Source organism: Dasypus novemcinctus, chromosome 1, assembly GCF_030445035.2.
Source record: "Dasypus novemcinctus isolate mDasNov1 chromosome 1, mDasNov1.1.hap2, whole genome shotgun sequence".
Classification (NCBI taxonomy): domain Eukaryota; kingdom Metazoa; phylum Chordata; class Mammalia; order Cingulata; family Dasypodidae; genus Dasypus; species Dasypus novemcinctus.
The window spans coordinates 4,041,411-4,067,726 of record NC_080673.1 but is presented as its reverse complement, the minus strand read 5'-3'; the positions used below and the strand labels follow the sequence as shown (position 1 = coordinate 4,067,726).

The window sequence follows — 26,316 nt, the reverse complement described above, 5'->3', positions numbered from 1 at the left end:
GGAATGTCAAAGAAATAATTCTAAAAGCCAAAAGAGAGCAGCAACTTATCAAGTACAATTTAAATACTGATTTCTCATCAGACCAGGGAGACAAAAAGTGGTGGGAAGACATATTTAATGTGCTGAAAATAAAAAAACTGCCAATCAAGAATTCTGTATCTGGCAAAACTGTCTTTCAAACATGTAAGAGAAAGGGGAGGAGATGTGGCTCAAGTGGCTGAGGACATGCTTCCCACACGGGAGGTCCTGATTATGTTCCTGGTGCCTTCTAAAATCAAACAGACAGACAACAAACGAATGAAAAAAAATGGAGGGGAGCCGATGCGACTCAGTGGTTGAGCACCAGCTTCCCACAAGAGATCCAGGGTTCAATCCCTGGTCCCGGTACCACAAAAAAAAAAAAGGAGGGGGGGCAGGTAGGAATTAAGACATTGGCACATAAACAAAGGCTGAGGGAGTCTGTCACCCCTAGCCTGCCCTGGAGTGATGCTAAAGAGAGCTCTGCAGGTTGAAAGGAAAGGGGAAGAAAGGACAACAGATCAAAGCTGCATGAAATAAAGATATCTGGTAAGGGCAGCAACATGGGCAAATAGAAATGCCAGTATCATTGCATTTTTAGCTTGTAATTCCACTTTTGACTTCTTTCAGGACCTAAAAGGCTAATGCATAAAATGTAATTATAGTTCAGTGGTTTGGGCCTCATAATGTATAAACATGCTATTTGTGACAAGAACTACATAAAGTTGGTAGGACAGAAGGGTATAAGAGCATAGTTTGTGTGCACTAATGATGTTAGGCTGGTATCAAATCTATAACAGAGATAGATTAGGGATGTTAAATTTAAGTCCTAAGATAACAAAAAATACAGAAAATATGCAAGCTCATAGAAATTAGAGTACAGATTGCCAGTGGTAGGGGAAAAGGGGAGTTACAGCATAATGAGTATAGGGTTTCTCTTTGGGGAGACGGGAAGTTTTAGTGACGGAAGTGGTGAGGGTAGATAATATTGTGAATGTGATTAATCCCACTACACGGTGTGCTTGGGAGTGGTTGAGATGGGAAAGTTTATGTTATATGAAATGTCCACACAACGAAAAAACAAAAAGGAAAGAGAAACTAAAGAGACAATGACAATTAAAACCATACAAGATCTTGGACAGGATCAAAGAAAAGAGGAGAGAAGGCTTAAAAGGGCATTATTGTGACATGAGAAAAATTGGGATACAGACTGTATGGGTTTTTTATTACTTCGTAACTGTCCTATAAGTTTGAAAATATTTCAAAATAAAAAGTATAAAGTTAAAAAAAAAATTTTTTTTAATTAAAAGTAATAAAAAAACAAAACTGCCTGTAAATCTGCCAGGCTCAGATGGCCTCACCACTGAATTCTACCAAATATTTAAAGAAGAACCAGTATCAATTCTTCACACACTGTTTCAAAAAATAGAAGTGGTAAGAACATTTCCCACAACCAATCACAAAGCCTGAACTAAAAATATTTCAGAACATTTGAGTTTCCCCAAGAAAGTACAAAATGTATACTCTGAACACAGCAAAACATTGCTGAAAGAAACTGAATATCTAAGTAACTAGAAAAAACACCTCATGTTAATGGATCAGAAGACCTCGTATTATGGCTATAACTCCCCAAACTGATCTACATTTTGAATGCAATCCCTATTAGAACCCCAAGCTGTCTTTTTTGTAGAAATCATTGAGCTCATTCTAAAATTCACATGGAATTGCAAGGGACCTAAAATATACAAAACAATCTTGAAAAGAAGAACAAAGTGAGAGGACTCATACTTTCCAATCTCAAAACTTCCTACAAAGCAACAGTAATCAAAACAGGGTAGTACTGGTACAAAAGCAAGCATGAAGACAACTGGACTAGAATTGAGAGTCCAGAAATAAAACTATACATTTATAGACAACTGAGTTTTGACAAGGGTGCAAAGACCACTGACTTTAGTTTCCTAGACTGCTTAAAGCAGACAGCATGAAATTGGTTGGCTGTTAACAATAGGAAATTATTGGCTTACAAGCCTACAGTTTTGAGGCCATGAAAATGTCCAAATCAAGGCATCATCAAGACCATGCTTTCTTATTCAAGACCGGCTGCCAGTGGCCCTGGACTCCTGGGTACATGCCACGCACATGGCAGCACCTGCTGGTCTCTCCCTTCCCTTCCTGGTCTCGCTGATTTCAGCTTTTGCTTCCATGGTTTCTTTTCTTCTTTTCTGTATTCATCCCATTTATAAAGGCCTCCATTAAGAGGATTAAGACTAGCCCTGGGGGAAGCGGACTTGGCCCAGTGGTTAGGGCATCCGCCTACCACATGGGAGGTCCAGGGTTCAAACCCCAGGCCTCCTTGACCCGTGTGGAGCTGGCCCATGCGCAGTGCTGATGCGCGCAAGGAGTGCCCTGCCACACAGGGGTGTCCTCCGCGTAGGGGAGCCCCACACGCAAGGAGTGCGCCCCGCAAGGAGAGCCAAAGAAAGTGCAGCCTGCCCAGGAGTGGTGCCGCACACACGGAGAGTTGACACAGCAAGATGACGGCAACGAAAAGAAACACGGATTCCCGTGCCGCTGACAACAACAAGAACATGCAGCAAATGGACACAGAGAACAGACAATGGGGGCGGGGGGAAGAGAAATAAATAAAAAATAAATCTTTAAAAAAAAAAATTCCTGTTGTTTAAAAAAAAAAAAAGACTAGTCCTGAATGAGGGAGGTTGCACCTTAACTGAAGTAGCCTCATCAAAAGATTGTACTTACAAGGGGTTTACACCCACAGGAATGGATTAACTTTAAGAATATGCTTTTCTGGGGTACACATAGTTTCAAACCACCATATCACCCAATGGTGAAAGAATAGTTTTTTTCAACAAATGGTGCTAGGATGATAGGATATCCACATGCAAAGGAATCCAGTTGGACTTACCTCACACCATTTTAAAAAATTAACTTGAAATAGATCAAAATCTAAATATAAGAGCTAAAGCTATAAAAATCTTAGAAGAAAACATAGGGATGTTTCATGACATTGGATTTGGCAATGGTTTCTCAGACATGGCACTAAAAGTATAAGCAACCAAAGGAAAAAAGATAAATTGAACTTAAAATTTAAAATGTTTGTGCATCAAGACACTATCAAGCAAGTGAAAAGACAAAGAATAGGAAAAAATATTTTCAAATCATATATCTGATGAGGGTCTAGTATCTAGAATATACCAAAGAACTCTTACAACTCAACAGCAAACAAACTAAAACTTGGGCTAAGAACCTGAATAGATATTTCTCCAAAGAAGTTACACAAATGGCCAATAAGCACATGAAAAGATAACCCAGCATCAATGTCATTAAGGAAATGCAAATCAAAGCTACAATGAGAAACCAATTCTCCCCACTAGAATGCCTATTTTTTTTTTGAAGGAAAGAAAAAAAGGAAAATAAGTGTTGGTGAGAATGTGGCAAAATCAGAATCCTCCTATATTGTGGGTAGGAATTTAGAATTGTGAAGCCTCTGTGGAAAAGAGTTCGGCGGTTCCTCAATAAGTTAAACATGGAATTACCATCTGACCCAGAAATTCCACTCTCAGGAAAATACTCAAAAGAATCGAAAACACATGTTGAAACAAAAACTTGTACATGAATGTCACAGCAGCTCTATTCGCAATATCTAAAAGGTAGAAACAATCCAAACATCCACCGACTCATAAATGGATAAACAAAATGTGTCAAATCCATTCAACTGAATATTAGTCAGCCATTAAATGAATGACGTACCGATACACGCCACACTGCGGGTGAACGCTGGAAGCGTGAGGGAAGCTCAACGGGAAGGCCACCTGTTATAGGATGCCATTTACGTGACGTATCCAGCATGTGAGCGGTTGCCGGGGGCTGGGGAAGAGGAAACAGGCAGCTGCTGCTTAATGATTACGGGGTTTCCTTTGAGGTTGCTTAAAAAAAAATGCTCCGGAACCAAACAGAGGTGATGGCTGCACAACACGGTGAATGTATTTCATGGTACTGAACTGTATACTTTAAAATAGTTAAAATGGTAACATTTTTAAAAGTCACTTTTAGTTATTCATATTGTGAAAAAAAAACTATATCAAAGATATCTTTAAAAAAACATTTAAGGAGGTAAAAAAAAAGTTTTATCTTAAAACTGAAAGAAATTATGATCAGTGGCCAACAGCCAGTCCCAGGGAGAAAGCACTGCCTTGATGTCACCTTGATTTGGACTTCTAGCCTCAGACCCATGAGCCAATACATTCCTGTTGTTTGAGCCAAACCATTGCATGGCCTTTGATTTAGTGATGAGGAAGCTACAGCAGGCGGTTTAGATGCCCTGAGTGACTGCTTCCACACCTGCAGCGCCCACCCCCCACCGTGGGAAGAACCCTGAGCTCCTACCACAGTCCAGCCACGTCTACGCAGGTACAGAGACCAGCACGGCTGTGGGCAACAGAGATGAGTACTGCTTGAATTCAGAAAAACATTAAGCTCATCTTGAGCAATGCAAAACACACCAGTCCTGTTACGTCCCTCCGCTGCTTCTTTCCTCCTGAGTTTGTAAGATTTACAGTCTGCTGCTAGTGTCTGGGCTCCTCGTCCTGATCAGAGACAGCCTGGTGTTTCTAAGTCCAAGCATTTTTGCAAAGGGAAGAAAAGGGAAGGGCTTTGAACAGCCTGATGACGTCCTGTGCTTGGAGAGGGGCCTTGGTGCCTGGACCGGGCAGATGTCCGCATGAAATGAGGACCTCGAGGGCCAGGGCGGCAGCGAGGGGAGCTGCAAGAGGAACCATGAACCTGAGGTGGCTGCCGCCTGCCCTCCTCAGGAAGGCCCGGGAGACCAGCCACAGGCAGGTGTCTGGACAAATCCAGGCTGGATCTGCCTCTCCAACAGATCAGTGACAGGAGCAGAATCAGGAGAGGGGCCCGACCACCAGGCCGGACTGCGAGTCCTCACACCCAAACACAACCTGCCGCCTTCCTTGGATTCTGACTTGAACAAATGAACTATAAAAAAAGAGTTTGGGGAATACTCGAGGCATCTCGAACTAAGGATATTGAGGACTGATGATATTAAAAGTTAGTATGTTTTCCACGATTTGATAATGGCATGGTGGGTATATTTTAAAATGTCCTCATTTCCTAGAGATGTACACTGTCACAGAATTGCTTTAAAATACCACACAGTAACACAGTCCCGCACACACCTGTACTGCCACACACAGAGGAAACAGCTGTTGATAATTATGAAATCTAGATGTGGACAAGTTTGCTACACTATTCTTTCTAGTCACCAGATGATTCAAAGTTACTTTGGTAAAATTCAAATATACTTATAAAAGAGCAAGAAACTATTCATGAGTTGTATAATCTAGTGCTAATGCTGCTTGGCTAAACTTCTCCCCTCTTCTTTCAGAGGACTCCAAATGACCTATTCCATTACCACACTTCTCCAAATTTATTGAAAGTAGGAGATGGAAACAAAGTTAAGGCATTATTTAGTTGTTTATGTGTCTCTTGCTAAGAATGCACTGCATTTGACAGACCCTCCATTAGAGAGAGAAATGTGACAAGTGACAATCCAGTGTTCATAAGTCTAATTATTTTAACTGGAAAAAACAACCAGCCACCCTTGGTGCTCCTCTTCAAGCTGGCTGCACCGTGAGTTTACTCACACAACAGTATTTACAGAGCAAGGAGCGTGCCTGGCCCCGGCGTGGCCAGGACAGCCGTGCGTGGCCCCCACTGGGGTTTCCCGCTAGGGACACTTCCAGGAGGACGTCGCCATCAACAGGATCTCTCTGAATTCCTCAGCTCGGGCGTGGGTGGACCACACAACCCCACAGACAGTGTCCATCTTCGGAGGGCTACCACAGTTTTCAGTGGGAGGAAAGATTTTTGGAATGAATTGTTTTGACCTCAGACCAACTCAAAACGTAAACAGCCATTCCTAGGCAGAATGCTTATGAATGAGAAGAAAATACAAGGCTCTCAGTTAAGTACTTATATGGACAGATGACTATCAGCAAGCCTGGAAAGCAGATGTCGCTCAAGCGAATGGGCTCCCGTCTTACCATAAGGGAGGCCCTCGGTTTGATTCCCAGGGCCTCCTGCTGAAGGCAAACTGGCCCGTGCCGCAGAGAGCTGATGGCCCGTGCCACAGAAAGCTGGCGCAGCAAGATGACACAACAAAGGGAGACACAGAGGAGAGACAGTGAGAGATGCAGCAGACCAGGGAGCTGAGGTGGCTCAAGCAACTGAGTGCCTCTCTCCCACACCAGAGGTCCCGGGATCGGTTCCTGGTGCCTCCTGAAGGGAAAGACGAGAAGAAAAGACAAGCAGACGTGGAAGAATACACAGCAAATGGACACAGAGCAGGCAGCGAACATAAAAGCAACAACGGGGTGGGGGAGGGGGAATAAAAAATATAAATAAATACATATACATACATATATATATCAACAAGCCTACATTAGTGAAAACCTGAGCCCAGGTTAACAGAAGCCTACATACAGATACATGCCCTGACCCACCGCGGCCTGCAGTGACAGTGGCCACACTGCCACAGGCACCACCGCAGCCCAGCCGAGGCCGGGCTGCCTGAGGCCTCCCGGGCCAGCTCTCCGCGCAGGCGGTGCTGACCTGCAGCCACGGGCACAGGCTCCTCCCTCCTCACGTCTCGGCTTGGAGGAGCCAAGCAAGGTGGCAGGAGGGTTCTCCTTTCCCTCTCTGCCTCGGTAGGAAGCTCGGCAGGTAAGGACAACCTGCGAGGAGCCAAGTGTTGAGAAGCACCAGGAGGGGTCCATTCCCTGCTGGTTTCACATGAGAAAACCGAGGACCAAGAGGACGGAAGGAAAGACACCACGTGGAGCGCTCAGGAAGGACCTGCCTTGACAGGCTGCCGTAACCAGACACCACAGGGCGAGAGGCTTACAGCAGCAGGGCGGGTTCCTTCAGCTCTGGAGGCGAGGCTGAGCTCCAGGTGAGCTCCAGGTGAGCTCCAGGTGCTGGTGGGGCCGCGCTCCCCAGGGCTCCAAGGAGAACCCTTCCTGGCCTCTTCTGGCTTCCGATGGCTCATGGGCTCCCGGGCTTGCGGCAGCATCGCCCGATCTCCGCCTCCATCTGCACCCAGCCTCCTCCCTGTGTCTTCTCTCCTGTCTTTTAAAAGCACACTTGGCACTGGACTTCGCGCCTGCCCCCACAGCCCCAGATAATCCCGGATGATCTCTTCTCGAGATCCTTAACTTAATTACACACAAAAGATCCTTTTTCCAAGTAAGGTCTCATTCCCAGTCCTGGTGATTAGGAAGGAGACATATCTTTGGGGGACCAGTACTCAACCCCCTGCAGAGAGCACCTAAGCACAGCACATCGGGTGCTTACCCAGTGTGATGACCCTGTGTGTCCTCCACGGCACTGAGCCAACCAAAATCAACGGCTCTGCTTACAAAAAAGGGAAAACCAAACAACTTGTTCTCCTCAGAAGTCAGGAAAAGTTGTTTTAATCTCACACTCTAATTCAAAACAAGTAATGTTATTATGTTCTTCAAAATATAATCCTGGGAAACGGACTTTGGCCCAGTGGTTAGGGCGTCCGTCTACCATATGGGAGGTCCGCGGTTCAAACCCCGGACCTCCTTCACCCATGTGGAGCTGGCCATGCGCAGTGCTGATGCGCGCAAGGAGTGCCGTGCCACGCAGGGGTGTCCCCCGCGTGGGGGAGCCCCACACGCAAGGAGTGCGCCCGTGAGGAAAGCCGCCCAGCGTGAAAAGAAAGAGCAGCCTGCCCAGGAATGGCGCCGCCCACACTTCCCGTGCCGCTGACGACAACAGAAGCGGACAAAGAAACAAGATGCAGCAAATAGACACCAAGAACAGACAACCAGGGGAGGTAGGGGAATTAAATAAATAAAATAAATCTTTAAAAAAAATATATATATATATATATATATATATAATCTTATTTAATCTCTCTGTGCCTCAGTTTCCTCATCTGTAAAATGGAAATAACATTTTACATACGAGTGGGTATTATATGAGTCAATGCATGTTCCTTGCTTAGAGGACTATTTGGCACATGGTAAGCACTTAATTCATGTTAGCTTCCATTATCATTATTATTTTTTTTTTTAAGATTTATTTTTTATTTATTTCTCTCCCCCCGCCCCAGTTGCCTGCTCTCTGTGTCCATTTGCTGTGTGTTCTGTGCGCTTATATTCCTGGTCAGTGGCACCCGGAATCTATGTCTTTTCATCTTGCTGCGTCAGCTCTCCGTGCGGGTGCGGCGCCACTCCTGGGCAGGCTGCACTTACTTTCGCGCTGGGCGGCTCTCCTTACGGGGCGCACTCCTTGCACATGGGGCTCCCATATGCGGGGAACACCCCTGCGTGGCAGGGCACTCCTTGCGCACATCAGCACTGCACATGGGCCAGCTCATCACGCAGGTCAGAAAGCCCTGGGTTTGAAACTTGGACCTCCCATGTGGTAGGTGGATGCCCTATCCGTTGGGCCAAATCTGCTTCCCTAATATTATTTCTATTACTACTTATTACCCTCTGTCTCTCCACCTCTCCTTTACTAACATCCCCCATTCTTGATACCTCCATATGTACCCCCGATCCCTGTTAATGGCAGGCAAAGGAGAAGTCTTTTATCTTGTTTCTTTGGGAAGAGACTAATTACAGAGCCCCTACAAGGGTAAAAATCTACAACACTAGAGGTAAAGCAAGCCTAGAAAAAGGCACTGTTTGCCATAAATTTCAATTTTTATGGAACCCTCACACCTTATGTTTGTGACAAGTCACTGAAATAAGCGTATATGTTTATCGACGTTATTTCTATTTACTTCATACCCCAACTTGTTTCAGAAAGGATTCACTTAAGCAGACACATTCAAATACAATAATGTTAAATTTAAAAAGTGGATGAGGGAGTAGATGTGGCTCAAGCAGCTGAGTTCCCTGCCTCCCACATGGGAGATCTTGTGTTCAGTTCTGGTGCCTCTTAAAGAAGACAAAGAAACAACAAGCAGACAGAGAGCAAAAAAACAACGAGCAGACAACAAGAAAAAACAAGCCAACAATGAGGGGGAAAAAAGTGAGCAGACAATGGGCAAAATTTAAAAATAAAAAAAATAAGTGGATGAGGTAAAAAAGAACTAAAAGAAGTAAGATTTGAGAAATATCTGAAAAGATAAAATAAAATGAAGCCAGGAGTAACATTAGGAATATATATACACTACAATATCCTGTACACTTGCTAGATAGAAGCAGGCCACAATCTGCCTGTAAGGGCGTGAGTACCTGATACAAAATGAAGCTTGACTGGTTAAAAGATGGAGGGGAGAGAAGAAAAACATATTTGCTCAGAGGAATCACAATTATTCCTGGTAGTGTTAGAAAAAGTTCTCCCTTGGGCCCTCTTACAGAAAGCATGATACATTTTATTAAGTTGCTTTTTTTTATTAGAACTATAAATCTTGAGATGTTTTTAAATTTTTACATATACTATCTCTTCCTGATTTGCCCCTAACTGCTAGGGTCAATTACATGGGGAGTTTTGAGGTTATTAAAGTAAACGAGTGTTTACGAATACACATTGAAGGTACATGGGGGGTGTTGGTAAATGATATACTAATTCTTTTCTAGGATAGACGGGTGGGCCCACAGACAGTCTTCATGATAAAACTGAAGAGAAGACTTTTTTAGAGGACAAAAACCAGAGGTCTCTTTGCATAGAGAATCCTGAAAAGGAAATCGATATGTTCCATTCTCAATATAAACCCTAAAGTGTCTATGGCCTGTAATCCTAGAAAGCCAGCAGAAGCTGACAAGGAATCTGGAGAAGGAAGAGGGGGAAACTCATTAGAGGAAAACATGGCAACAAGTTTCTCATAAAGTCATTCAAAACACGAAGGTGAGCAGAATTGAAGTCTGAGAAGATAAGAAAACCTTTATCTAATTTAATGTTTCTGATTTTTTTTTTTTTTTGTTAGTTGCTTTGAGCAATAAAGGTGCGTAAGATTTTAAACACGAAGAACAATTTTACTCTTTACACGCGCTTGCTTCCGAGCCAGGGTACCACTCCCGCCCATCCTCCCGGTGCCACGCCCCCCATCTCGCTCTTTCCCACCAAAGCACTTACCTTGTTAAGCCACTTTAGCCCAGGTATCGTATTTGAGTTTATCTGCTCCTCCAGCCACGGGCGCATCCGCATCCTTTCCACAGGCATGGTTCCCTTTTGCAGAAGAAGCAGCACATTAGGCATTTCCACTGCTAACTGCCCAGCTCTGAATTAGACTTCTACCCCTGCCTGTCTCTGGGGCCCTTCCTCAGCATCGCAAGCCTCTGTGTGCTGCCCTGGGCAGGGGTGGGGCTCAGGGAAGGGTACTGAGGCTTTACCCTGAAGTCCCTGCCCATGCCTGACACTGCCCCTCACTCCTGCTGAACCACTGGAGAACGGACTGGGAGACACCCAGCCGGCCAAGGCTCAGCCCTCCTGGAGGCCTTCCCGAGGCCAGGTGTGACCCTCCCCCCCGGCAGCAGGGGCAGCAGAACCTGCCACGCGCCAGGCACGCGAGGGCCCGTCGTTCACCTGCCACACGCCAGGCACGCGAGGGCCCGTCGTTAACCTGCCACGCCAGGCACGTGAGGGCCCGTCGTCTACCTGCCACGCGCCAGGCGCGCGAGGGCCCGTCGTTCACCTGCCACGCGCCAGGCACGCGAGGGCCCGTCGTTCACCTGCCACGCGCCAGGCACGCGAGGGCCCGTCGTTCACCTTCCACGCGCCAGGCACGCGAGGGCCCGTCGTTCACCTTACGCGCCAGGCGCGCGAGGGCCCGTCGTCTACCTGCCACGCGCCAGGCGCGCGAGGGCCCGTCGTTCACCTGCCACGCGCCAGGCGCGCGAGGGCCCGTCGTTAACCTGCCACGCACCAGGCACGCGAGGGCCCGTCGTTAACCTGCCGCGCCAGGCACGTGAGGGCCCGTCGTTTACAATACCTTCGGCTCAGTACCTTCCGAGCCCCCAAGAGTGGACCAACCAAAAGCAGCCAAGAACCCATTTTCTCCTTTTGGGTACCTGGGGTATAAATGCTGTAAACCCCAACACTGGCACTTTAAAACTCTAAATGAACCTGGGTTCCCCCGGGGTTCTCCTCTGACTTGTTCTATCTGCTTTCAGAGCTCAGCAGGATCTTCTGCTCTGGCTTCGCCTGTGCTTCTACCCCAGTGCAGTCTCACTCTCTCTCTCAAGCATCTTTTTTCCATACCACCCCCACCACCCATACCATCTTCTTCACCCTTTAACTCAATTTCTCCCTGCGAATCAGATCAGGGCCTGAACACCGTCACACCACCCAGCCCTCACATCGCCTCTCCTCTCCATCTGGACAGTCCATCAAAACACATTCAGGACAGAATCACTAGTGAAGTACCTCCCAGATGTCTACCACTCATCTTCACCCTATTTACCCCTAAATTTAAATTTAACCTGGAGTCCAAGAGCAGAGACAATGATGACCCAAGTCCCTTTCTGGGGGACTTCATGGCTAGTGTCACATTAGGCCTTTTTCAACACTCTGCAGCCTCGTGCTTCTTTTACTCACTTTTTCCAACAAAAATGAGCTCTGAAAATTCTTCAGATGAATTTGAGCTATTACCAAAGTCCCAAGAACTCTCTCTTGGGAAAAACAGGTGAAATATGGAAGCATTTTCTGGACTTGGGAATTGTCTTGAATGACACCACAATGGCAGATATAGGCCATTATGCATCTTGCCGTAACCAAGGTAAACTGTAATGTAAACTAGAGTCCACGTTTAGCAGCAATGCTCCAAAACGTGTCCATCAATTGTAAGCAATGTAGGGTGCTGTTAAGGTGGAAAATGTGGGAGGGGAGGGAGAGAGGCATATGGAAATCCCCTATATTTTTATGTAACAATATGTAATCTAAATTTTTAAAATAAAAAATATATTAAAAAAAAAACTCTCTCTTGCAGTTTGCAAAGGACCTCTCTTCTCCTGCGACCCCCTCATCAGCACAGGGACCCTGCTCAGCGCCTCCCACCCCCTTTCCCTGGCACGCCTCTGCAGTCCTCCTGGCCCACTCGCTGGTGCACACACCTTCTGCTCCCTGGCTCACATCATCCCCTCTGCTCTCCTTTCCCTGCCTTGAGGATCTCAAGACACAAAGTTGGCAGCAAAGGCAGGAGCAATTCATAAAGTAGAGGGAAGGACAGCTGCAGGGCAGTCATGGTAGTTCACTAGTGGAGAGCAGCAGGTGCTGGCCCACAGCGACGGTCAGCCCACTGTGGGTTACCAAACAGAGTGCTCCAGAAAAACGAAGAGGGATGTATAAGGGGCCCTGCTTCTGACTCGTAATTATTAGAAATAGGATATTTCCTCCTTTCCCCCACAAATAACCTCCTTGGAAAAAACAGTCATCTGAAATATTTCAAAAAGCTTTTTTTGTCTTTAAAACTAAAGCCTGTGGATCACAGAAGGGTTACAATGGCAGGGGAGGGCCATTAGTGTGGGGTGTCAGAGATGGGGGATGCATAGGAGGAGGTTCACCTGGGCATACGTATAAGGCATATAAATGTGTTCAGGTGTTCATGGGGCACTGTCACAGTGGGTAGAGAGCCACACAGAAACCTAAAGAAGATCAAATTCCCATCCTGGGGAGCTCTGCCACATGCTCTGTTGAAACAGCAAGAGTCCCCCAAGTACAGAGGCCATGGCTAGTGACGGAGGATGGTCCACTGATGGGCCCTTGATACTGATGGCTGTGCTTATGCTTTACTCCTGAAATTGAAACTTAGCTTAGTATTACAGGGTGCCTAAGCGTTACCTCCTGAGCGTCTCTTTTTCACTCAGATGTGGCTGCTCTCCAAGCGAACTCAGTCTATAAATGCAGTAACTTCCTCTCAGCATGGGACATGACTTCCAGGGATGAACCTCCCTGGCACCAAGGGATTACTACCAGGCACCAACTAGCAATGCAACTGGAAAAAGACCTTGACCGAAGGGGAGAAATGTAAAGACACATGAGTTTGTATGGCTAAGAGACTTCAAAGTGAGTCAGGAGGTCATTCCAGAGTTACACTCATGCATGTCTCAGCAGGATCACATTCACTGCCAAATAGACACTACCCCAAATAGTGGGGCTCCTGAGGGTTCTGGAGACACCAGGTACTGCAGTCAGGGTAGATAGCTCATGAGTTTGGTGCCGTGTCAGTGGGCCCTACTTTGGGGTTTGTGTTCCCCAGTGTGACAGAATTGGACTCAGTTGTGGTTCCCCTATACATGGCTCTCTGGGCCCTTCTATTTGAACCTATAGTCAGTGCTGGAGTTGGTAGGTGTACGTCCAAGAGACCGGAATCTTTGGACTGTCCAGTGCCTCAAAAGAGTTGCAACACCTAATCGCCAATTCATTGGACTCACCCAGGACAATTAACAATGAAGTGATGATGGACAGCCACCATACCAAGGAACTGAGAGAGTCTACAAGTGCAAGCAAGAGAGCCCCATCCATTGATCCTATGGGACTGAAGCCCCCTCTCAATTAGAGGTGGAGTGGGCATCCCCATCCCAGAATCCCCAGGAATGAAGAATGAACTATGGCCTACGAGTGGACTTACTGGTATTCTACTATAGATTTATTGTGATTCTAGCAATGGAAGAACTTATATCATTAATGTGGAAGAAGTGGCCACTCAAGGTTCTGAGGCCAGGGAGAGGGAGATGTGTAATATGGGGATATTTGTGGGACTCAGGAATTGTCCTGAATGACACTACAATGACAGATACAGGCCATTATTTATGTTGCCATAACCTAGAGAATTATGTGGGAATGTAAAGTACAAGGTAAACTATAATCCATGCTTAGTGGCAACGCTCTAAAATGTGTTCATCAATTGCAATGAATGTACCACACTGATGAAGGATGTTGTTAATGGGGGCAAATAGGGGCTGGGTGGGGAGCAGGGCATATGGGAATGCCCTATATTTCTTAAGTAACATTCATGTAATCTAAGTATCTTTTAAAAATAAAAAAGAACAAAGCAAAAAGGTTTAGAAAGAAATGGATAAGGTATTGAATGAAAGAGCCTCAGATAAGCTTTAATTTAAGAGAAAGGAAATAGAAGATGCAATTCCCTGAATACCATTTAGTTTGAATAAACTTTAACTTTTAATAAGGTAAAAAACAAAAACAAAAAACTAAAGCCTGGTGGGGAGATAGCTACCATTACCATAGGCAGCTAGGTAGATGGGGATAATATGAATCAGGACTTAGCACAGTCCATCACTGTCTCCCAGAAAATACCTCTTTTCCTCCTACCACATTGCCTAGATCTCACTGAGGAGACCTGGGGCTAGGTCTTTGGGTCTCTTTATTATGGTCAATCTCATTTTCATGGATTCTGCATTTGCCAATGGGCCTACTCATTAAAATTTATTTGTAATTCCAAGATCAATACTCATGGTGCTTTCATGGTAAAATTCATATACATGCACAAGAGCAAAATTTGAGTTGCCCAACATACATGCTCCCAGCTGAAGTCGGAAAAGGTGACATCTCTGCCTTCTTGTTTCAGCTCTAATACTCTAAGATGTATCCTTTTCACAATATACTTAGCAACATGTTTTTCAAATTTTTGCATTTTTAGGGTGATATCAGGGTTTAAAATGTCCCCCAAGTGTAGTGCTGAAGTGCTGACTAGTGTTCCTAAGTGCAAAGGGCTGTGATATGTCTTACAGAGAAAATACATGTTAGATAAGCTTCATTCAGGCAGGAGTTACAGAGCTGCCCGCCATGTGTTAGTTTTAATGAATCAACACCTTATTTAATGAACTCCCATCACCTGCCCCCAATGGGTATGATTAAATTAGCTTAAATTTATATTCAGAGGCTTTGTTCAACTGTTGCCCTAAAATGGTCTGAAGGCAAAGATAAGGTTTCTACCTGTGGCTATATGACGGCAGTCTCCTCTAAAACAATGATGAAACCAAGAATTTCCTAAGGAACTGTTGTATGCAAATTTAAAGAAGCAAAAGATAAACAAAATGCACATAAAACAAGGTTATGTACTGACTGGTTGAGAAAACGCTGACCAGAGGCTCTTAAGAATCTAACCCAGTTTTTCTCATAGGTTTCAGTATTCACTAATTCAGTGTTCTCAGCAACTTTATAGAGCATAACTACCGTAAATAACGAGAAACAACTCTATCTATACCCCATCTTCAGGGATCTCACCTAGTCTCACAGCCCCCACGTTCCCAAATGTAATCTCTAGCTGGAACCCCTTCCCAAAATTCCAATTCATCTACGTATACTGAATATCTTCACCTGGATGTATTCCACATTTACCACATCCCTACTGCCGCCCACACCCTCAAAACCTGCTCCACTCCCAGCCTTCCCCATCTCCATTAACGACAAATCCACCGTACCAGCTGCCCAGGCCCAAACCCTCGGCATCATTCTGTCCTCCTCTTTCTCATACCCACATCCAATGTGTCACCGGTCTTGTCAGCGTCACCTCTCAGTTACGTCCTGGATCATCCCATCTCTAGCCTGAATTATAGCATCACCTGCCCGAGACCCTTCTGTCCACACTTCTTCCTTTAGTCTGTTCTCAGTAGAAGGACCTGTATGCTCCTTTTAAAACAGAAGCCAAATCCTCTCACTCCTCACCTCGCAACCCGGCAGTGCCTCCCACTCAGAGTCAAGTCAGTCTGTGCCACAGCCCATCAAGCCCTACACAGGCAGGCCTCCGACTTCGCTGTCTCCTGTTCCCTGCCTCCTCTAGTCACCCCACTCCTTGCTCGCTCTTGAACCTGTCAAACATCCTCCTGCCCGGTTTTGGTACAGGCCGCTCACTCCTTCTGCCAAAAAAGCCCTTCCCCCATATATCCGGGGGGCTCGTTCTCCTTGCGCGGGGCCTCTATTCAATTCTCACCTTCTCAGTGTGGCCGAGTCTAACCCATGTATCACTGTCCTCCCCACCCCCTCACCCAGGCTAGCCTAAAGTACTTCCTTAACGTCCAGGCACTACAGGCAGGGCAGACCGCTCAGGAGTAACGCCTGCCAGTGGGCCCTACTTTGGAATTTACGCTCCCCAGGGGGACAGAACCGGACACAGCTGTGGTTTCCCTACACGTGGCTCTTCTGTCTGAACTTATTAGTACTAAGGTTGATAGGTACTAGTGTCAACCCTACTTGATATATAATAGTACTAGGGCTGATAGGCACCCAGCTGATAGGAGCGGGGCATATGGGAATCCCCTATATTTTAATGTAACATTTATGTGATCTAAATATGTTTTTTTAAAATAAAAACATATTAAAATTTTTTTTAAATAAATAAAATACTTTCTTATTGCGTTGCCTGTCCCCTGCCCCCCTTAAACTGAGAATAATAAGTTCCTAAAGGGCCTTGTATTTCCCCAGCAGTTGGAGCTCAGAGTCCTTGGTGTCTAATACCCACTTGTTAAATGAACAGATTTAAGACAGAAAAGATTAAGCAGGAGAAAACAAGCTGAGATGATTTGGGCTGAGTCTGACAGGCCCATCTTTCAGCATTTACATGGACACAGCCAAGGGGAGGTGTATTCTAAAAGTCTAGCCCTCTGCAGAGAGGTAGAGGAGAGAAGCAGAGATGCCAGCCGCGGGGGGAGGTGAGAGGGCCAGCGGGAGCAGGGGTGCAGCTGGGCGCGGCTGCTCGGGAAGCTCGGCAGAGGAGAGGCAGAGGTGGTGAAGTCAGCACGCGGGGCCAGAGCCCAGTCAGAGGAGCCGAGCAGTGTGGGGCTGTGGAAGACAAGCAGTGGCGGAGCTGTGGTCTTCAGGAAGGTGCTAGGGATACAGTGCTGAATGACACAGCCTCAGGCACCAGTGACGCACCCCAAAGAGGGAGAAGGGCTTCCGTCAAATGCCCATGCCCATAGATTGTTACGTGAAAACACGTATGGGGTCCCATCTACGGTGAGGGAAGGAGTCCTGGGAAAGCCTGAGGCAGTGGGCAGGCCGGGGGAGAGCCATAAAGGCCCCGAGGCAGGAAGGGACCTCAGAGGCAGAAGGCCTCCAGACGGCAGTGGGCAGCAGGAAAGGTGTTAGAGACGAGACTGACCCTGCAGGGCCTGAGAACAGGCCCAGGACGTCAGTCTAGGTGGTAGACTGAACGTGTACCCCAGTGTGGACATGTTCTAGGTTCTGGTGGGTGTGGACCCATTTACATAAGATCTCGTTAAGATGTTACTACAAGTGAGATGTAGTAGCATCTGCATCGAGTTAGGCTTTAAAACAGATTCCTGGAGTCCTTTAGAATCAGAGTTGAAAGTCAGAGGTGGAGAGAGGCCACCGGAAGCAACCAGAGGCTGGAAGTCAATGGAGCCCGAGAGAAAAGGGAGAAGACACTGCTACGTGCATCGCCACGGGGCGGAAAAGCCAAGGAACCCGAGACTGCTGGCCAGTCAGAAGATGCCAAGCCCGGGGGAGGGAAGCCTTCCAGCCTCGAAACCACAAACCAGTAAATGCCTATTGTTAAGCCAGCCCATCCTAAGACTGATGGGAAAATGGAAGGATTTAAGTGAATGAATGGTGTCAGTTTGGTTAAGAGTTAAAGTTAAGAGCTTATTATAAAACCTAGTCCAGTACTCCACCAACTTTAATGTGCCTCAGTTCAGCAGTTCTGAGTGGGCCCTTTGAGTTTACATTCTAACAAGCTCTCGGACTCCAGGCCACACAGGGGAGCAAGGCTCTGCGTTTCCACTTTTTTTTTTTAGGTACTAGAGCGGGGATTGAACCTGAGACCTCGTATGTGGGAACCTGGCACTCAACCACTGAGCCACATCGGCTCCCGAATTGTTTTTTTCATTTGTTTGCTTGTTGTCTGCTTGTTTTTAGGAGGCCCTGGGGATCAAACCCAGGACCTCCCATGTAGGGAGCAGGTGTACATTCACTTGAGCCATATCCACTCCCTTACTTTTATTTTTAATTACTAGTTACCCAGCTCTTCTGAGACTTCCGTAAAGTTCTGTTATTCTGGCAAGCAGATCTCCATTATTCCTATATGTCAGACTTTGCTATATCCTCTGTTATTCCATCCTTTATTTATGTGCTCTGCCTTTCTAACAAGGAACAGCTCAGCCAAACTCCAAAATTTATATCTCACCTTGCCAAAAAAAAAAAAGCCATGATGAAATCAAACATGTAAAACTTTTTCAAAATCTAAATCAGATTAACTGTCATTAATTATAAGTTGATTTTAAGAAAAGCAAACAAAGCAAGTATTTTTTCAGAGTAGGGTGAATTGTTACAAAAGAATTCACTTATTTCAGGAGATTATATAAAGTATATATAAAGTAGCGAGGATGCCCTCAGTGATATATCATGAAAAGCCACCCTTTTACATGAAGGCACTTCCCCTTTTTTACTTGATTTTACAGCCTCCCTTCATCTCCCACACATAGGCCAAGTGATGCACTACCAATGGTCTTGCTACGTGACAGAAGAAAAAGTTTGCAGTTTAACACAGATTTCTCATGACTATCAAGAGTGATATAGCCTTACGGCTGTGAAAAAGAAAATACCAAAGGTAGAATTCTAGCTACACTGAGCCTTGTACCAGACACTGACCAGTCTGCCACTAAAAATGAACTCTATTTCCAAAGACTAAAAGACCATGAGTCAGAGCTCAGAGTGCTGAAAAAAGAAGGTGCTTACTTGGCATGTATGCCCCAGCTTCCATCAATGAAATTCAAGATGTCAGATCAGTCTTCTTTCAATGAGGCAAGTTTCTCAAGGGCATTCCTGCCCACACCATGTGAAACCTGAACACAGCTGAGAAGGTATACAGCTGGTGGAGAAGACACAGAGGTGCTAATTTTGCCAAAGACCAGAGTACATCAGAAATCAGGACCTTTATGCTCTCATTGCTACTGGTAAGGGATTCCTGGACAAGTCACCTAATCTGTCTGCTTCACATTTTGAACATCTAGAAAAATGGGAGGGAATCTATGATTCTATGAGTCCTTTTGTAACAGGAAGACGCATAATTTGATTTACCTGTTTTGTACACTGGGTTGTTATTAAAAGTGAAATGCTAAAATTCTACGGCTCTGTAAATCTAAAATATGAACAACCTCAGCTTCAAAGAAAACAAAACATGAAGGGCCTACCCTTGAGCGTAACACAGACACTCTGTAAAACCACCTCTGTGGTCTGGGATCAGGACACTCTTCCTAACCCTGCAGCTGGCTACAAACCCGTTCAGCACATGGTGGGCATAGAGGGTATTTCTGGAGCCAGGGCTGCTGCAGAGACGCACGTAAGCTGTTCAGTGTGCTTTGTAAGGTTTCAGATGGGGCCCCGCGACGCTGAACAACGCTACGGTTCTAATTAGTGCCAGTCCAGGCATCGTGAACTTTCGCCTCAATAACTGAGGGCTGGACCATGGAGCAGTAACTGCGATGGCCACCCTCACTGAGCACTGACTTGCCAGGCATCTAACTAGGGTCTCTATGCCTTTTCTCATTTAAGCCTTACAACCTTAGGAGGCAGGGAATTTATCTCCTGTTAAAGATAAGGGTAGGCTGAGCAATCTGCTAGTAAATGGAGGAGCCATGACTCATAATCAGATCTGTATAACCTGAAAAGCCCAGGCTCATAAATCTGAAGCTCTGCTTTTTCTTACCATTAAAAACAGCCAGCTGTAAGGATGGCCTCTGAACCATTCTCCCTACAGAGCCCTTCCTAGTTACTCTCTGTCTTGCATACCACGGCCATGTTAATCTTCATAAAATACCTCTTTAATCATTTTAATTCTCTGTTCTAAGAGCTTCTGAATGTCTCTGCTGAATTTAAGATAATAAAATCCTTGGTTGAGAGAGAGGGGCTTCTGGTAATGGCACATTAGGCAATTCAGGCCCAACTCTTATGGTGAATGAGTCAGAAACTTGGACAAAATACATTTTAAAAATCTGTCCTAAAGCATCAGATAGCAAACAAGGGTAAAGAATTGAGGACAAGATCTAGAAGAAGAAAGAAACCCAGGAAGGTAAGTCCTGACATTCTGGGCTGCTTTTCTCCTAGCCAAGGGGCACTTACTGATTCCAGAAGAGATGGCTATGAGGCCATGACATATTCAGGTGACTAGGGCATAAGAATTACAAATCAGGGCCTACCCAGGAGAGAGGAGTCCCATAAACAGGTCTCATACACATAGAACAGATATCCAGATACCAAATGTTTTCAGATGCAGCCTTTAAAGCTACTATCCAATATGTTCAAGGAAATAAAAGAGAAGGTGGAAAACTTTGGCAAAGAATTGGAATCAAGGTATTCTAAATTCCTTGCACGGTATAAGAAAAAGTAAATATACTAATTTATACTAGACTTCAATAGGTCAATGACAACGTGTTATCTCTAGCGTAAGTAAAATCCTTGATTCTTGAGCATTCCATCTTGAATATTCAAGACTTTCTAAAAATAGATCTAAAATCTTTCTTCCAACATTATCTCCCATTCCTCCTCCCTTACCAACCAGGCAGGTCCTCTAACCATTTCCCACAAAGTACTTGGACAATTCGCCTTAGTTCACCTCTCCAAGCCTTAGTTCTGGTTGACCTAAGGAAGAAACAGATGTCTAAGGAGGCTTGCAGGTACAAGAACACCCAAGAGGCGAGAGCAAACTGCAGAATCTGGAGACACAGCAAAAATGCCAAACAGTCAAGGGGAGATGGGCAAGAAGAAAGCTGAGAAAAATGGCAACCTGTCAATTCATCAGTTTACACTGACAGACCACAGGAGACAGGTCGGAGCTGGAGAAGAGTGAAGGCAAAGGGATGGACGTAAGTTACCAAGAAGAGCCTTCAGTTTGGTTCCACATTGCAGGGGTTGACAAGTAGTGCTCTGCCCCATTCTTCATTCCTTTTGCGGCCGCATCGCTTTCTTTTTAGTGCCCACGATGGCTCTTGCCACCTGCCAACATAGCCATGCGCCTACCCTCTCTTAGCAACCTACAGAAATCTTACCCTCCCAACAAAAGCTACTGCAAATCTGTTTCCACCCATTAAGCCTGCTCTCACATCTCAAATCACTGGACCCTTCTTTCCTGTGGCATATATTGCCTGCATTATCCAGCTAACAAATATTTGTATCAGCAAATATTTCTAAAACACATATTAGATATGGTATTGTATATAGAAGCACAGTAATGATGCATTAAATCATTGCTTATTCGATACCTAGCAGTTTATTTCTGTTTTTCTGAAATTATATATAAGTAGGAAAATAGTGTTAAGAGTAGGATTTCTGGACTCTGCCAATCTTGGTATAATCAGAGGGACAACTGTTAATAGCGTGACTCTGTATTTTACTAATCTTCTGTGCTCTTTTTCTCATCTAAAAAATGTGTACAATAGTAATACCTATGAAAATGTGTTCATCTGCACAAATGTGTTAATAAAGGGAGTTATTTATTTTAAAAAATACATATTAATACAAGGAACTGTGCTAAGTGCTATGGAGGATTCAAAGACGTGTAAGAAATTATCACTATGCTAATGAACTAGTAAATTAGCTGGGGATGTGAGATATAAATCGTTTAAAGTTAAATAGTAGTATAATTGTAATAATTAAAGTCCATGCAAGAGAGATCAGAAGTCAGTAGGTGATTAATTGCCAACTAAATGACCGAGTTCATAAGGAACAAAAATCATTCTGAAGTGGGTCTGTAAGGGAAAACTTTTCGGTAAAGCAGGGCTCACAGGCTGGAGGAACTGCCTAGACAGAGGGAAGGCAGCAGGCAAGCCCGGCAAGGTGGAGGCTGGTGTAAGTGGCCGCCGCAGGGCAGAGGCAGGTGTGTTTACTGATGTGGGCAGAGCAACTGACTGCAGCAGGAAGCTGCCCCTGGGGTTTTGATGTGCTGGATATTTGGGATGAATCATCTCGAACCCTCACAATGGCCCAGCAAGTTAAATACTATTACTCCCATTTTGGAGATGAGGAAAAGGACAGCTTGATAAGGGAAAAGCCAACTTGTCCAAGTCCCCCATGCCTCTAGATCTTCGAAGACTCAATATTTTTTTTTTTTAAGATTTATTTATTTCTCTCCCCTTCCCCCCCCACCTGCCCCAGTTGTCTGTTCTCTGTGTCTATTTGCTGTGTCTTCTTCTTTGTCTGCTTCTGTTGTTGTCAGCGGCATGGGAATCTGTGTTTCTTTTTGTTGTGTCATCTTGTTGTGTCAGCTCTCCGTGTGTGCGGCGCCACTCCTGGGCAGGCTGCACTTTCTTTCGCGCTGGGCGGCTCTCCTTAAGGGGCGCACTCCTTGTGCATGGGGCTCCCCTACGCGAGGCACACCCCTGTGTGGTAGGGCACTCCTTGCGCGCATCAGCACTGCGCGTGGGCCAGCTGCACACGGGTAAGACTCAAGATTTGAACCCAGGTCTTTCTGGAGTTCATGATAAAGGCCATGAACCAAAGAAACACTCCATCCAGAGCCAAATGGAGGCAAGGAGCTAATCTAGAAGCCATGGCTCTGGGTGAGAATGGTGGCTATGCGGATGTACAGGGAAAGAAAGACGCAAGTAGAAATTCACTTAGAGAAATCTAATAGCAATCTTTGGCAGTAATTTTTCCTGGGCATACAGTAATCCTTCCCAAAATCCAAGTTCCTGTCATAAGACATCCTACACTCTTCACATGGACTTCTGTAGACCTTTTCAGCAAAAAGAATTTCAGTTCAAAATGATGTAAATAGAGAGTAAGTTGCAGTTGGAAGTAGATACTCACCGTTACCAGTATCCCCCCATTACAACATTCATTCAGGTGCTTACTAGGAACCAGACACTGTCGGATGCTTTTCGTCCATTATTCCATTTAATCTTCAAACAAGCTACAGGTAGTATATAGCAACTTATCGCCACTTTAAAGATTAGGAAACTGATAGAGAGGTGAAGCTTCTAACCAAGATCCACAGCTACTCAGTAGAAAAGCTAGGATTCAAACCAGATCTGGCTGACTCCAAGGGAAACCAAAACTCTCTAAACCACTGTTTTTCAAACCCATTAGAGGGTCACAAAATTGATTTTTTGGCTCAGGATCAGCACTTTGAGTTTAATTTTAACGGACCAGAATACAGAATAGAAACTCTGAGAGAGCATCCCAGGCAGTAAGAGTAAGCAATGTTTTATGAAACTTTTGTCTCAGTTCTATATTGTATCATATTATATCATATATCATTTCATATATCACATCAGATCGTATTTTATCCTGGCACGGTGATCAAAAGAATGTGAAAACAATGCACTAGGCTGAACTGCCTCCCAAGCGTTGTATGCAGATTTGTGTGGACAAGCAGATGGAGGGAAGGGGTGCTGGGAGAGGGAGATGCAGGAAAATGAGGAAAGGCAAACCCTCAGAACTACACTGACTAGAGGAAGATTGAAATTAAATGTATGGGAGAAGATTTATGGCATGTGTTTGCCAGGAAAACATCACGTTGAGAACTAATATAATATGACCTTGTATATCAGGAACAGTTACCTAGTCAGTTAGGCTTAATACTTGTCTGCCTAAGGTATTCAAATAACTCTACAAACTCTGGTGGGAGCCAGGAGGATGACGTAAACAATTATCAGTTATGAAATCAGACAGACATTTAACATTTGGATGGAGTGCCAAACACACAAAAGAAACATGCTTCAGCAACAAAGCAACACCAATTTTTAAAAGTTTCCTTAAACTTCAGGAGAGTTAATAGGCAATGGAAATCGGTGTTATAATATCCATTGTATCACTGATGTAAGCCTTATTTATGTGTTTATTGTTTTACTTTACTGAACTTAAAAAAAAGAGACTTCTTTTAAAAATTCTAGTCTCTAGCCCATAAATCTCATAAGCTTTTAAGCAATTCAACCATGAATTCTGCAGAACCCAACCTTGAATGATGTGTCAGGATTGCTGTAAATGGTTTATATCTCCAACTATATCATAACACATAGTTAAACTGTTCCACCCTATCACCTACACCAGAATCCCAAAACAGCCTTTACCTTATTACCCGTGGAACTTGAAAAAAAAGGATTCCCTGGCCCTGTGCCTGCCCTACTGAATAAGAATCCCCAGAGCTTAGGAACCAGGAATGTTCTATTATCATCATCCTAGAGGAATTCTGAGATACAGCCACTGAACTGCCATTTAGTGCCCACTAGCCCAGTGACCTTCCAGGGTCCAGATGTTTAATAAGCATCTCCAACTGAGTCATGGGGAAATTTGGGGGGGGAGCAATGGTGAATACATTTCACTGTGAATGGAATACAAATGCATATGAAATTACAATTCTAAAGTGCCTTTAAATACCACAAAACTAGTTTTCCATGCTGAGAATCACCCAAATGACAGTTTTACAAATTTACCATCTACTTCACAAAAATTACCCTGTCTCTGACCACAAACTATTCTGGTACCTGAAACTGTAATTTATGGACAGAGAAACTGACTGAGGGCCTCCACCTGTGTGCTCAAAGGATTCCAAAATGTGTTTTTCAGTACAGGGATGACCAGTGGTCATTCTAGAAAATCGTTGTCAATGCAGCCTAAAGAAGAGAACAGGAGTCCTTTATCCAGGCATAAGCCTTAAATAAATATATACACATATAAAAATAGCATGTCATGTTTATGCAAATGTAAGCCCGCAAGCTTTCATAGGTTAGTTACCCAGAGAAATTCAAGAAATACGGTTCAAAACTACTAATGGGAGCACAGCTAGACCTCTCTCCATTGCCCTTGACCTTCCCAATTGCCATTCAGTTACAAGTTGTACATCTCACTCCCATCTCCTATCTGATGCCCCGGTTACACAACCCTCTTTCCTACCCCTTCCCTGCTGCCCAACGCAGAGGCTCCTTCTCCCTTGTCCCTTTACTGGTCATTCTGCCTTCAATCCATCCTACCTTCTACTCAGCGATCGCAGAAACACAAACCTGACCTTGTCCCCACATTCTTAAACCTTTCAGTAGTTTCCCATCTGATACCCTGCACATAGACGCCCTGCCGTGGCCCTCAGGGCCCTCCCAGGCTTCCAGTGCCCTTCAGGGCCCGTCACCACCATCTTACTCCACAGCACCACACTCCATCCCACCCACGGACTCCACTTCCCCAACGTGCCTTCTGGTTTTGACTTTGCTACCCTGTCCCCTCTCCCTAGAACGTCCACCTTCTCGACATAGTCACCCCGACCACTTCTCCACTAAGATCATCTCCCTCTTGCTGTTGGCTATCAAGATGCATGCAGAACTGGCATGATGATAGATGTATGGTTTACTGCCTCGTCTGAGCTTTCAGAGTCTCTGTAGACTTTTTATGCTTTCCCTTTATCAGCTCCCGTTTCCATTTCAAATTTTTCTCCCTAACTCACTTCTACTCTCATCCAGCAAGGAATCATGCCTCCAACGTCCTAGAGAAAAGCCATTATGACTCCTCCTTCTTAATCTCTAGCTACCTTCCCTCTTCAAAGACGTCTCTACTACGGTGACCTCCTTTTTCTCTCTTCTCAACAGGGTGGCAGATGATGCCATTGTGTCCAAAGGAACAGGGGACATTTAAGAGGAGAGTTACGAGTTGTGGTTTTAGACCTACTGAGTCTGAGGTATCTTTGGGATATCCAAAATGAGATGTTGGGTAGGCAATTAGACTAGATCTCAGGAGAAAGGGCAAGCTTTGAAATATCCAATCATTCCTGTAAACACTATTCAAAGGCAATCACTTCCACAAGGCCTATCCCAGCCAACTCAGCACACAAAATCCCCCCTTCCCTTGAGTTCATAAAACACCCTGCTTCTCACAGTCATTTAACATTTCTCTTATGCTGCCTCATCGTCTCTCACAGTTTCACTGTGTGCCCTAGTTCATTTAGACAATATGCTCCTTTCAGACTGGAAACTTATGTTAATATTGTTTTGTGTCCCATTGTACTTTGCATCCAGCAGATGCCCCATAATTCCAGACCAGTCCTGTCTAGCAGAACTTTCAGCGATGATGGAAGCGTTCTGCATCACTGCAGTCCAAGAAGGGAGCCACTTGGAATACTTCAACTGTTACCTAGTGCAACTAAGGAAGCATTTATCACCAAAGATGGAAACACAGTATCTAGGCTGGTTCTAATCTTTCCAAATCACAGGGAGTGATCAGGTGTCTGGTGGAAACAAACTATCTGTGTAGGAATACACTGGTGGAGCTCCTCAAGGGACACTTTCCCCACCTGACAAAGAAATTGTTCTATTTTGGCAAAGGCCT

General features: G+C 45.0%; 1 protein-coding gene across 4 annotated transcripts in view; it reads right to left on the bottom strand.

Moving 5' to 3' along the window:
* The window catches only part of IRF2 (interferon regulatory factor 2), a 130,091-nt gene that overhangs the window by 34,383 nt on the left and 69,392 nt on the right, over positions 1 to 26,316 (bottom strand). For all 4 annotated transcript variants that reach the window (XM_058302712.2, XM_058302604.2, XM_058302831.2 and 1 more), the window contains exon 2: positions 10,168 to 10,260. In XM_058302712.2, the coding sequence (XP_058158695.1) occupies positions 10,168 to 10,254 (87 nt within the window). In that variant the 5' untranslated portion in view covers positions 10,255 to 10,260. The remainder of the gene's footprint in view (positions 1 to 10,167; positions 10,261 to 26,316) is intronic.